This window comes from Hyperolius riggenbachi, chromosome 4 (genome assembly GCF_040937935.1).
Source record: "Hyperolius riggenbachi isolate aHypRig1 chromosome 4, aHypRig1.pri, whole genome shotgun sequence".
NCBI classification, from domain to species: domain Eukaryota; kingdom Metazoa; phylum Chordata; class Amphibia; order Anura; family Hyperoliidae; genus Hyperolius; species Hyperolius riggenbachi.
In genome coordinates, this window is record NC_090649.1 from 359,311,604 (window position 1) to 359,326,027 (window position 14,424).

General features: G+C 47.5%; 1 protein-coding gene across 1 annotated transcript in view; it reads right to left on the reverse strand.

Moving 5' to 3' along the window:
- LOC137570836 (saccharopine dehydrogenase-like oxidoreductase) overlaps window positions 1–14,424 on the reverse strand; it is a 452,635-nt gene that overhangs the window by 294,070 nt on the left and 144,141 nt on the right. The window contains exon 5 of the mRNA XM_068279544.1: window positions 13,074–13,123. Within this exon, the coding sequence (XP_068135645.1) occupies window positions 13,074–13,123 (50 nt within the window). The remainder of the gene's footprint in view (window positions 1–13,073; window positions 13,124–14,424) is intronic.

The window sequence follows — 14,424 nt, forward strand, 5'->3', positions numbered from 1 at the left end:
AAATACCAAACTGAACAGGTGGGTTTACAGTCTGGATTTAAACATCCAGAGATGGAGCTGTCCTGATCTGCTAAGGTAAGGAGTTCCATATTATGTATCTTGGGGAGGGTGTAAAATACTGTCTTAACTCCTTGTGCACTAGTGGTCTCTGGCCCCTTAAGAACCAGAGATAGCTGGTACAAAAAAAAACGCAGCATACCGAAGAATCGCGGCACAGACTCGCCAGTCACACCACTCACCCATCACTGCAGGCCCCTCGTTATGATGGCAGAGCTCTCTGAACCGGTCAGGAGTCAATTTCATTGGCTCCTGACCCTGCCATTAATGTAAGCCAATGTAATTCACTCACAGTGATCACGGGGTCAGGAGCCAATGAAATTGGCTCCTGACTGGCTCACATAGCTCTGCTTTCATACCGACAGCAGGGCGAGTGCGCTGCGATGGGGAGAGAGAGAGACAAGATCAGCGGAAGCGACGAGAGCGGCGACAGCACGTGGCGGAGGAGAGCGAAATCTATGCCCTGGCAGGAATAACAGCTCCCAAACAGGGCGTAGTTTTCAATCACTGCCATTCGAAAGTGGTTAATGGGATTTTCAGTTGACATTTTAAAATATATGATGTGCCAATCCTGCTGCACTCTCCTCCACATTGAAATTCCTATAATGAACCAAAATAGCCTCACATAGCGTAATACAGAATATGCAATCTGGCAACAGTTCATTCAAAACAGGCATGCATCCCCCAGTGAATATGTCTCACTCTGTGTTTCTCACACACGTGGGCACAATGCACATCCCCTTCCACCAGCAGCTCATTAAACAGGCTCATCAAATATTCACTGCCGGCTGCTGCCCCTCCGTTCTTTAGTGGCTCCTCTGTGACGTCCCGCTTGCTCACTAAATCCTATATGGGAGTTAGTAAGCGAGCAGGACGCCGCAAAGGAACCACTAAAGAACGGAGGGGCAGCAGCCGGCAGTGAATATTTGATGAGCCTGTTTAATTGCCGAGCACTTGAGTGCTTTACTTACACGCAGAGAGAAGCCAAATATTTTAGCTGCTATGCGATGTGGTATTATTGTTCTACTGTATATTTTATATGTATGAAACTGTCTATACTGGAAGATAGAAGTTCGGTCTGGCATAATATTAAGCAGTATTGAGCAGGAATATAACATGAGTGCATGATGCACCTGTAAAACTGAGGTGGCTTCTATCCAGTGAGCTGCTGGTGGAAGTGGATGTGCATTGTACCCATATGTGTGAGAAACAGAGTGACACATATTCACTGGGGGGGTGCATGCCTGTTTTGAATGAACTGTTTTCAGATCGCATACACTGTATTACGCTATGTGAGGCTCTTTTGGTTCATTATAGGAATTTCAATGTGAAGGAGAGCGCAGCGGTATTGGCACATCATTGTAATTTAACTGGAATTTACTGCAGAGAACTCCACTGGGTAATTTTGGATTGGTCCTCATTGAGTGGCGTAGACATTCTCTGTATACAAATTAAAATATATATGATCCTCTTTGCTTAATGCACCATCATTAAGTGATTCCAAAAGAAGCCCTTGTAGGGCCTTCTGATGTTCTGGTAAGGGGTTCCTATGTAGGACTGCATAGGTGTTGTTTATCATTCAGAATTTTAACAGCTTCCGTATCGACATAATTGGAATCTACCTCCTGCTGGTGGCTGCGTGGCTCTGACAGGATGTAGATTGCAACTATTCATCGGCACGCACTCACGCCGCTGTTCCCTCACTACACCAGCTCGCTCTGCTGCCTCAGTAACAGTAGAGCTTCCGCATCTCGGTCACAATTTCAATGGCTCCTGACCCCATGATTATGGTGAGCCAATCAAAGTAATCCCAGGCAGTGGCATACCTACGGAATTTGACACCCGGTGCTGATTATTTAACACACACACACCCCCCATCCCCCCCCCCCCCTCACATATCCCTGTTGATCCAGAGGAAGGTGAAAACCCCTTACAAGGCAAGGTCCAATTAGCCCCAAAAGGGAAAAAAATTGTTCTCGACTCCAGATGGCAATCGGATAAAATCCCTGGATCTACACCACTGGGCATTACCTAGTAATTATATCCATGGATGTCTTTCAATGCAAGGAAAGCATCTAAGCCCCCTTTAAATGCAGATATAAGATTTGCCATAACTACTTCCTGTGGCAAAGCTTTACACAACTTAATCACTCTTACTGTAAAGTACCCTTTCTTAAATAAATGGCTAAAACATTTTTTTCTCCATGCACAGATCATGTCCTCTAGTCCTTTGTGAAGGCCTAGGGACAAAAAGCTCATTCGCCAAGCTATTATATTGCCCTCTAGTGATGGGCTCAAGGGTAGAAAACTAGCCGTCTCCGTGATTCTAAAGAGGCTTAATTGCCTCAGGTGTGTGCATGGGAGACAGGGGGTTAATTACCCAGATGTCTGACACTTCTATGCCTATCACACGCTCGCACACGTCCAATGGGACGCATTCCACAACTCAATACCGTGCACTTCCTCCTTCCAGCCTCACGGTAGTGAGTCGTAGAACGCGTCCCATTGGACACGTGAGCGTGTAATATGTATAGAAGCGCCGGACATCTGGGTAATTAACCCATGTCTCCCATGCACACACCTGAGGCAATTAAGCCTCATTAGTGTCACGCTTGGAGGTGTATTCTCCACGGTCAGCACGCGATGCATAAGCTGACGTGAAGGGGGTACACACACCAGCACAAGGAATCAAGATATCCCCAGTTTAGTGGAGGAGAGGACTGACTCCAATAGGAGATTGTGGCGCACAGAGCCGATGCAGATCCGAACAGCCACAAACAATACTTTCGTGAAAACGTCTCAGCGCAAAGTAGCGCTGAGCGCATAAACCAGAACTGAGGAGATCAGGACAGGTAGACAGAATGAACGCTTGCTTAACTAGCCACTACTTAGTGACAGCAAGCGTCCACAACAAGACAGACTGGAATGAGGCAGCCAATGCGTTTGCAGCGATGGCGTGCCTCACAACGACAGGACAGGATAGTCAGGAAATAGCAGGATCAAGATAGATGAACGTAACACAGATAAATATACAATAAGCATGTTTTCCTAGCGTATTACAATTACAGCTATCAATGAAACTATTTGTAACGTCTGACTAACATATGTATATATCGGCAATGAACCGATATATGACATAAGCAGGAACACTGACTAGAACTGGAGCAATACAGGGAACAGGACTCAGAAGGATTCACTATCTCTTCGCAGAGATGAACGCAATCCACAAACGGAAACAGGACAGGATTCAGAAGGATTCGCTATCTCTTCGCAGAGATGAACGCAATCCACAAACGAGACCAGGAACAGGATAACTAGCTCAACACGGGTGATCACGATACGCGCATCCACCAAAACGTGCTGGAACTGACTAACTGAACACAGGATATAAACAGTTCGTGTACGTATATATCAGCGTCACTGATGTATCAACGTAACACGAATACAAGGAAAATAATAAACGTGCTGGTATGCATATATATGGGCAATGAACCAATATATGATGCAAAACCAGCAAAGTATCTTTAGAACAAGAAACACGGTCTGGGGCTGAGCAACAGCAAGACTAGCTTACACTGAAACTATGATAGCCCAAGGAAACCCTGCAGGAAGCAGATCTTTATACTGAGGTCATCCAATGGGAGCAGACATGCAGATTCCCACACAGGTGAATGATAATCAGTCACAAGCTGACAGCAGGGAAAGGCAGACAAAGCTATGCAGCTTGCATGAAAAGAGATCAGAACTGCCTCAGCAGCACTACTACTGCCAGCAATACCTGCTGCAGCAGGGATCATAACAATTAGAATCATAGATTCGGCTAGTTTTTTACCCCTGAGCCCATCACTGTTGTCCTCTGATGTATTTATACAGGTACATGTTAATTAGATCCTCTCTAAGGCGTCTTTTCTCTAGACTAAATAACCCCAGCTTATCCAACCTTTCTTGGTAAGCGAGAGCTACCATCCCTCGTATCAATTTTGTTGCTCGTCTCTGCACCTGCCCTAAAACTGCAATATCTTTCCTGTAATGTAGTGCCCAGAACTGAATTCCATATTCCAGATGAGGCCTTACTAGAGAGTTAAACAATCAATTTTTTAGATGGGAGGGTTGACGGATTGGGGTGCCTAGATTGTCGTTGCAAATTTTGCAGGATTTGGAGGAAAAAGGAGTCACCAGGATGTGGAAAGAGCTAACCGTTATGAAACTCTTTGCTCTATACAGTGCTGCAGAAGATGTCAGTGCTATATAAAAACACAATAATAATATGGTAGGACAATAGACTATGACTATGGTAGATTGTGAGCTCCTCTGAGGACAGTCAGAAAAAGCAGTGGAGTAGCTAAGAAGCTCTGGGCACCAGTGCGAGTTTTACATTGAGGCCCCCCAAGCACTCTATACATAACAATTAATAAGGCGCACCAAAACCTGCCAAGGACAACTACAGTGTCTGAGGGGATGGGGAACAGCTTGTTAATGATTACTATCATTCAAAGCATCTATAGAAGTGATTATTACAAGCACAGGATCAAGAAAGAGCTAAAACTTAATTTGAGGGAGGGCCCCTCTGGCCCAAGGGCCTCAGTGCAGTCAAGACTTCTGCAACCCCTATTGCTACGCCACTGAGAAAAGGGGGACATACGAAAGGGGGGAGGCATAGGAGGAGGGGGAATAAAGAGGTACAAGACAGAGAGGGTGGTGGGAGGAGAGAAATGACAGGAAGACCTCTCACCAGGACCGCAGACTTCACCAGTGCTTTTTGGCAGGGGCATGCTGTTAAAAGAAGCCACTAAAATCTGAGAAGAGGATAGGGTCATGGGGAAGACAACAGGGTGGGAGGGGTAGCTGGGAAAAGAGATCAGCACCTGTATCACTGGCTTCTGCAACAGCAGACTGTTCTACATTATTGATTAATTACTCTTATCAGGATAAATAATCTATTAATAGTCTAGGGCACTCTGGCCAGTTCACGTGCCTACTAATGACAGGCAACTTCTCAAGCACTAAACACATCCTGCCACCTCTCCCTGCTATTGTCCCAGTTGCAGCACAACAATCATGGTCTCTACTCACCCTGCTGCTCTGTACATTCACTCACTGCAAAGTGTGTGTAGAGAGCGAGGAGACAAATTGTCTCCTGCACTGCCTGCTGCTATTTTCCCAAATGTTGCCCAAACTATGAAAAAAAGTCCCAGGTGGAAGAACACAGTGACTGAGCACCACTGCGGCACCCCTAACCAGGGCTACACCTGGTGCTGTGAGCACCTGCAGCCTAATGGCCACTGATCCCAGGCCATATATAAACAAATGTATAAATAAGTGAAAATTGTGACAGTGATGGACAAAACATGCTTTCAATTTTTATTTTACTGGGTGGAGCCAACGTGGGTATACCCTCCTCCCTTTCTCTCAGTAATTCATTCAATGCCTCCAGATCTTCCCGCTCATTACAAGCTGTTCTTTTGTCCTTAGCCCCTTGTGATTTAAATGTCTTAAAGTATACCTGAGATGGGAATAGTGGTGTATTTATGCTTACCTGAGGCTTCTTTAAAGGATACCCAAACTGACATGTGACATGGTGAGATAGACATGGGTATGTACAGTGCCTAGCACACAAATAACTATGCTGTGTTCCTTTTTTTCTTTCTCTGCCTGAAAAAGTTAAATATCAGGTATGCAAGTGGCTGACTCAGTCCTGACTCAGAAAGGAAGTGACTACAGCGTGACCCACTTATAAGAAATTTCAACTATAAAGCCCTTTCCTAGCAGAAAATGGCTCCTAAAAGCAAAGAAGTAAAAAAGGGGAATTTCTTATCAGTGAGGGTCACACTGTAGTCACTTCCTGTCTAAGTCAGGACTGAGTCAGCCACTTACATACCTGATATTTAACTCTTTCAGGCAGAGAAAGAAAAAAAGGAACACAGCATTGTTATGTGTGTGCTAGGCACTGTACAAACAAGTGTCTATCTCATCATGTCACATGTAGCTTCGGGTATCCTTTAAGCCCCATGTGGTCTGTGGGCTCTCTTGCCATTCTCTCTGGCCGCTCCGTTCTCTTGTTATCACCAATGGTAATCTGGCCAGTGGCGGCCAGTCATGCTATGGTGCGCATGCGCTCCCGGGCATGTTCTGAGTATGTGCAGGTGCAGAATGCTCCCGGTTGCAGGAGCGCAAGGGGTGTGTGCGTGCCTGGCTGAGCCCTGCATGCACAGAAGAGCCTGACTGGCCAGATCAGTGGACAAGATGGCGGGAGAACAGAGACGCTGAGAGGATGGCAAGGGAGCCCACACATCTCATGGGGCTGGACAAAGCCCCAGGTAAGTATAAATTCATCACTATTCCCATCTCAGGTTTCCTTAAAAACAGTGCATATTTCCTTGCAAAGAGAAATACATCTTTCATTCACTCAAAGGTGAAGAATTTGCAGGATGGAACAAATGTTACTCCCTTTGTTAGAAAATTAATTTGGGTTACAGTCAAATCCACAGATAATGACCCTCATCTGTGTATCACCATCCTCTTCCACCCTCGCTACATCAACTACCATTGGTGGCTCAGTTTACCCCATTTCTGCCTCAAGTAACTCCATGTCTCCATGTCTCAGAGGTTGTGTGTGGTTAGACCTGCTGCTAATGGGTCTATTGGTGTGGGGGTTCTGACTGGTTGTCTTAACCTCCTTAGCGGTAACCCCGTGTGTGACACGGGGTAAGCCGCCGGAGGGTGCCGCTCAGGCCCTGCTGGGCCGATTTAAATAATTTTTTTTTTGCTGGACGCAGCTAGCACTTTGCTAGCTGCGCCAGCACCCCGATCGCCGCCGCCGCGCGCCCGATCGCCGCTATCCGGTGCGGCGTGCGGCCCCCCCCCCCAGACCCCGTGCGCTGCCTGGCCAATCAGTGCCAGGCAGCGCCGAGGGGTGGATCGGGTCTCCCAATGACGTCCCGACGTCGGTGACGTCATCCCGCCCCGTCGCCATGGCTTGAACGGGATTTCCTGATCGGAGATCAGAGTTTGGAGATCGCCGAAGGCGATCGAAGAGGGTGGGGGGATGCCGCTGAGCAGCGGCTATCATGTAGCGAGCCCTGGGCTCGCTACATGATTTAAAAAAAACTAAAAAAAAAAAAAACTGCTGCGCTGCCCCCTGGCGGTATTTTTCATACCGCCAAGGGGGTTAAAAACCACCAGTGTTTTTTTTCTTACTTTTGCTTTTCTTAGTGTATTTGTTTTGTTCTTATTTTTCCCAGGCCTACCACTCACTGGGTTGTAGCTAGCTGGGGTATTTGATTCACTGCTTGATTGTGTCTCACTATCAGGGGCTGTGGTAAATGTGTTGGAAGTAATACATGGGTCTTTTGGGTCGCTTTTCTTAGACCAATTACAGTTTTGCACTTAATGTCCTCTCTGTAATGATTTATTTTAGCCTGTAGCTTTGACTCTAGTTTACCAAATTTGAGATGCCAAAACCGTTCTAGAATCACTTTCTGTTAGTTGTGCCCTTTTTGAATGAATTTAAGTTCATAATCACATAAATATTACATGAGTTCTAATGTCTGTTTTGTTTTGCGGGTTTCCTATCCTGACAAAGTCCACATCCTCTGTATGGGTATGTCGTTTAACAAGATTTCTGAAACCTCAGACTATAATTTGTTCTTTATATATGTTATAGCTAGCTACCTCCCTGGAGGCCCTCATAAAATCCTTGTTTGTTTGAAATATATTTTTAAATGCTATTTCGATATTTGGGACACTGGCTCTCTCCTGTTCTACCAAGCTTGGGATGAGTTGGAAAGTTTCCTGGCCTCCTTCATAAGGGATTCAAGGAAGGGAAGGCCTTCAGACAGATAGGCCGTATCCAATTGCCTTGTGGTAAAATACTGGTGTCCGGACCACTAAGAATAATAAAAACTGCAAACACTCCAAACAGATGTACAAGGGGAATACAAAATGCAATATTAGGTCAGTTTGGATGAGCCTTATATTACAGAGGGTCCTACAAAGTTAGGACCCTCCATGAAGGTAACTAAAAATCCTCAAAAACTTTTAGGGGCACTGAGAAACTGGGATATAATAAGCACCAAATGTGGAACATATTATAAGGAAAGTACCTGTTAACAGTGAAAGTGCCTCCTAGACTCGGGCAGAATCTGTCACTTCCGGGTCTTGCCGCTTGTTCCCCGCTGCCGGCCCTGCCGGTGACTCACAGTCCGCAAACGCTGATAGGCAGAGGGCGCGTTCGCAGGGGCTCTGATGAGTCGTAAGACGAAACGCGTAGGGCGTGGCTAAACGGACAGGAGGTCGCAGTGCACGGAGGAGACGTCCTCATGATCTTTTATGATATGCCTGATTCTTTTTTATGCTTGTGAGTAGTACTCTTTTTATGCTGTTCTTAATAAATGATTTTACACCATATCAAGATTGTTTAGTTGCAGTGGGCTGCATTATACCCATGCGTGGAGGGAACATATACTAGCCAGCATTTCTGTGGAGGACCGCTTACCAAAAAGTGCTATGTGGCTGTCTATGACTGGGGCAGCATAGATTAAAGGTGAGCACGGTCCTGCTGGGTGGTAGCACACCTGTGTGTTATAGAGGTGGCCCCCATAGATATATCGTCACGGTGACATAGTGGCTATTGGGTCTGATCCCGTTTGAAGAATTGCATTAGCAGCCTACGCAATGATATGTTCTTTATTGTTTTAATCCTGGAATCGTGAGTAATCCTATTGGTCTGAAGCGAGGAGAAGCCAGGACTTGGTGATACCTATATGTGCTGATTGCTGTCTGTGGGGTCTGGGCAGCTACAGCCAAAGGTGAGGGTGATCCCTACGGGTCTTGGAACACAGGAAGAAGGTGTTGCCCTCTAAATATCACACGGGCCCTAGCTGGTGGACAGGGCCGTGCAGAGGATTCTCAAGGGGCAGTGCTCAAATTTGAAAAAGGGGCCCTAATCGATAAATCGTTCTAAATTGTGTATGTAATACCCCTTCTCCAGAAAGCACTAGGCAGTCTTAACCCCCCCCCCACCACCACCACCACACACACACACACACACACACACACCTTTATAGAAGTATCAGGCAGACTTTGTGTCTTCTTCCAACCAACTTCTTTGGTGCCACCACCCTCAAATCAGCAGTCATAGGTGCGCACTATTAGAGTGGGCACAGTGGAGCCTGATGTATGCATGGATTCACCTTTCATTACTGGGACCTCTGTCCCTCTAGATCAGCACCCAAGCTTCTTTTCAGGCAAAGAAGCAGTGGTTGCCAATATGCAGTGGTTGCTAAGCATTAGTAGATGCAAAACTGCAGTAAGTGCCAAGGTGCAGTGGGTGCACAGATGCAGTGGGTGGTAAGACGCAAAGGTCCAGTTTGTGCTAAGTTGCAGTGGGTGCCGATGTGCCAAAGTACAGTCCGTGTCAAGCTGCTGTGGGTACCAAGGTCCAATTTGTATTGGGTGTTTATTTGCAGTGGATGCTATGCTGTATTGGGTGCTGAATGAGTAGCAGAAGGCGATAAACAATAGTGGGTGCCATGTGAGTGCTAATTGGTACAGGGAGCCATGTGAGTGTTGGACATGAGTGAGCAGGGAGTGCCATGTGTGGTCTGGATGTGTGCCATGGGAGAGAACTGAGTCTCATATGGGTTCAGACCAAGGGTGGGTACTGGTTGCTATTTGAGTGCTGGCCATGGATGGGTACTAGGTGCATATAATGGCTTTGGAACTTTGTGCTGTGTGAGTACTATGCCATGTGGGTGTTGATTATGGGGGTTATAGGGTGTCATGTGGGTCTTAGGTGCAAATACTGAGTGCCAAGTGGGTACTGGGAGCGAGTACATGGTAACATCTGGGTAATGGGTGCTGGTTAGTGGGGTATTTGTTGTCATGTGAGTGCTAAATGCAGAAGCTGGGTGCCATGTGGGTTCTGGGTGCTGGCGTAAGGGTGTCATGTGCATTCTGGCTGTATGGGTTGGTGTCAAGCATCATGTAGGTGTTGATTGCAGTTACTCAAGCCCTTGTGAGTTCTGGGTGCAAGTACTAGATGTCATATGTGAGTGTTTGGTGTTTGTGCTGGGCACCAAGTGGAGGCTTAGTGCAACTGGAACTACTGCAGATGAAACATGTGGGTGTTGGGTGCAGGTACATTGGTGCGAATACTTGGTGCATTGCCTGCACTAGGTGCTAGCTATGGGTGGGCATTGTGTGCCATGTGGATTCTGAGTGCAGGTACTTTGGGTGCTAGTACTAGTTATGTGAGTTCAGATAATGTGCAAGTACTGTGCCAAGTGGGTGTGAGTACTGGGTGCCAGCTATAGGGTGAATGATGCAAGTACTAAGTGCCATATGGAGGTCGGATATAAGTATTGGGTGAAAGTTGCTTGGCGCAAGTACTGGGTGCTTGCTATAGTGGGGGTTACTGGTTGAGTGTAATGTGGGTGCTAAATATTGGTGGGATTGCAGTGGGTGCAGGGAGTGGGAGGTCACTGTGGGTACTGCTATGAATAGCATAGTTGCTGCTAGGGGATGTAGAGGTCAGTGTGGTTGCTGGGGGAGGTAGAGGTCAGTGTGGGTGCTGGTGGAAGGGTAGGTCACTGTGGGTTCTGTGGAAGGAAGAGGTCAGTATGAGTGCTGGAGGAAGGGGAGGTCACTGTGGGTGCTGGGAGAGGTCATTGTAGATATTGGAGGAGGGAGTAGTTGTGGATGCTGTGTGTTGGGAGAGATCAGTGTGGGCGCTGCTTTTGGGATGGGAGGTCCCTGTAAGTGCTGCAGGGGACAGGAGGGTAGCCTCTGGGGGAGGGAAAGATCACTGTGGGTGCTGGGGGACGGATAGGTCAGTGTGGGTGCTGGGGTAGGCAGGATCACTGCTAGATTTGGGGAAGGAGAGGTGATTGTGGGTGGTAGGTGAAGGGAGAGGTCACTGTGGGAGGGAGAGGTCACTGTGGGTGCTGGGGAGGGAGAGGTCACTGTGGGTGCTGGTGGAGGGAGAGGTCACTGTGGGTGCTAGGTGCAGGGAGAGGTCACTGTGGGTGCTAGGTGGAGGGAGAGGTCACTGTGGGAGGGACATGTCACTGTGGGTGCTGGGGAAGGGAGAGGTCACTGTGGGTGCTGGTGGAGGGAGAGGTCACTGTGGGTGCTAGGTGCAGGGAGAGGTCACTGTGGGTGCTAGGTGGAGGGAGAGGTCACTGTGGGTGCTAGGTGGAGGGAGAGGTCACTGTGGGTGCTAGGTGGAAGGAGAGGTCACTGTGGGTGCTGGGGAGGGAGAAGTCACTGTGGGTGCTAGGTGGATGGAGAGGTCCCTGTGGGTGAGGGAGAAGTCACTATGGGTGCTGGGGGAGGTAGAGGTCAGTATGGGTCCTAGGTGGAGGGTGAGGTGAGTAATATGCCACACTAGGATTCCTATCCAGGCCTCTTCACCTGAAAATGCCCCAGGCGGAGGTGGAGCTTCTCGCGGGTGGGCGGGGCTTACCGCGGTAGGGGGCGGGGCTTATTTTGCGCGATCAGAGGGGCCTTTTTGCTGATTTTAAAAAGGGGGGGGCCTGGGCACCCAGAGCACCCCCCTCTGCACGTGCCTGCTGGTGGAGGATCAAGTTTGAAGTGATAGGCTATGCGATGAATTTTTTTCTTGTCTTTCTTCTGTCTGAGGTTGACTGAAGACGATCAGCTACGCCGGTGGTGGCTACGAGGCCAAGAACTTTCCTTTGGGTTATCCCTTGCTATTAGTGGACTGTGAGGCAGCACATTTTTCTGGTTTTTATAATTTTATATGTTGGTGTGACATTTGAATTTGCAGCATACCCACGGTATTGTGAGTAAGATATATTAGGGGTGGAGCTCGCTAAGACACTATTTTTATGTTTCATAACTCTGATCAAATTGCTATTGCTGTTGAATAGTTTTGCATGAAGATTACATACTTGGATTGCGCTGCCTGAACTGTGTATGTGATACTGCCGCGGAACTGTGTTACTAGCCTGTAGTAGCATCTGGTGGTATATCTGCCTTCTCTGTCAGTTTGTATGCCTTAGGGCTAGTTCACACTCAGCGCTCGGAGCTCCGCTAGCCCGCAATCGTGTTCAGCTTGCGATCTTAACAAAAAGTCTCACGATTCTTGTGCGCTTTGTGCTTATGATTCCTGTTCAATAGAACGAGAATCACAGCACAATCACCCCCAAAATGCTGCATGTAGCGCGTTTGCGATTAATCAAAATCACAACCGCTGCATTGTAAATGTATCCATAGGGATACATTGTAGCAGCACCAGTGAGCAGCAAAGTGCAGAAGAATCGCCCCCATGTGAACCAGCCCTCACTCGCTAAGTCCTAATTAGGGCCAGCTAGTGCTGTGCCAGGCAGGGACAGTATAGGTGTCAGTTAGTGGTGTGCCAGGCAGGGTAGGCTAGGTGAAGAGTGAGACCTATAGCCTGGGCATACACGCTGACTCCTCAAAATATATCACCAAGCCTTACACATATTCTGTACACACTAAAAAGAGAGACACAAAGTATTGAGGGCTAGGGCCGCCATCAGAATTTTCTGGGCCCCACACTTGGCAAACCTACAGGGCCCCCCTCACACCAAATAACAGTCTGATAGGTAGATTGTGTGGGGCAGAGCCACCGTATGTGGGGTAGAGTCAAAGCAACTTGCCTGTCGCCCATGACCCCCCCACCCCCTGCATTGATGCGTGTTCACCAATGACACAGAAGGGAAGAGGGAGATGACTACACAACTCCTGTTATGCCACAGTAGAATTGCCAGCAGAGGCTCGAGTGGCACTTCCACTGTTTGGGCCCCAGACCCTTTTTGGGCCCCATACTACTGTCCCTCTTGTACCCCCCTGATGGCTGCCCTGTTGAGGGCACTGGACTGCTCTAACAAACTACTGGGACAGTAGGAACTTTGGCACTCCACTATATACAGGATTTTCTGCATTTTAACAGATTAGAATCACAAGCCTCCTAAAAATCAAAAACCTCCTAAAACAAAATATATTATTTAAAGCAGAGTTTTAATGCAAACCTCTGGTCCAGATTTCAAAGACAGGAAACTTTCTACCGACGTTAATGTACCTAAGAAAAAAAAAGAGGGACGTTAGTTAGTTTCATACCTTACCATAAAAAATAAAAATAAAACTGAATTACAGAAAGAGCACTTTTATTACCTTTAGCCCCCACTGCTAATTAAAATCTTTTTTTGACCTCAAATAATAGGGGTAATATGTTACAGATTAGTGAGGACATGCCAATTTAACCTTGCTAGAAGGGGCGACTGACACACACACACACACACAGGGCCGGATTACCAACCAGGCAACAAAAGCAGTTGCTTGGGGCCCCATTCAGAGTCAAAGGGGCCCCATCAGCACATAAACCAGCCCTCGCCATCCTGTCAGCGGTGGCTGGATGGTATAATAGTTAAAGAGACTCTGAGCAGTGCAGTAACTATGAAAAGATGCATATCGTTTTAAAGCTCTCTTTCTCCTCTTTCCAATGATATATAAATTGCCATCCTATGCCTTTTAGTTTTCGATATTTTCGCGATCGAAATCGCAGCCCCGCCAATTTCGCGAAAAAAGGCGTAGGGTGGCAGTTTATCTATCATTGGAAAGAGGAGAAAGAGAGCTTCAAAATGATATGCATCTTTCCATAGTTACGATGTATTACACAGGACGACTTTTCTCCAGCCGGCAGCTCGATTCAGCACAATGCAATGAAATATAAGGAACCCAGGGGGATATAATTACAAACATCATGCTGGTAGGTGTGAGGATGTAATTAATTAGTTGTGGGTATGCTTAAAGGCATACCCACAGGCACTGCTCGGAGTCCGGGCTCTGCCTCTGACACAGGAGACCAGGGTTCGAATCTCGGCTCTGCCTGTTCAGTAAGCCAACACCTATTCAGTAGGAGACCTTAGGCAAGTCTCTCTAACACTGCTACTGCCTATAGGGCGCGTCCTAGTGGCTGCAGCTCTGGCGCTTTGAGTCCGCCAGGAGAAAAGCGCAATATAAATGTTATTTGTCTTGTCTTGTCAAATGATGCCGTGCGCTGCTGATTGTCTTCAGAGCCAGGCTCTCCTCCTAGGTCCCCCTCCTGCTACTGTGCGTTCTGCCGCTGCCCACTCCTCCCTCCCTTCACACAGAGAACCACAGCTGCTGCAAGAATGATAGCAGCAGACGGCAAACGCTCACTCACCTATCCATGATTCAAGCGATAGAGATCCCGTCATCTGAAACCCATCTGTCTTTTCTACAGTGCAGCCGCTCGCTCTGAACTTCCTGATTCTCAGATCAGACAGGAAGTAGGAAGTAGTAATAGTAGTAGTAACAGAGCGGCAGCACTCTAGAGGAGACAGATGGGCTCTGGATGAC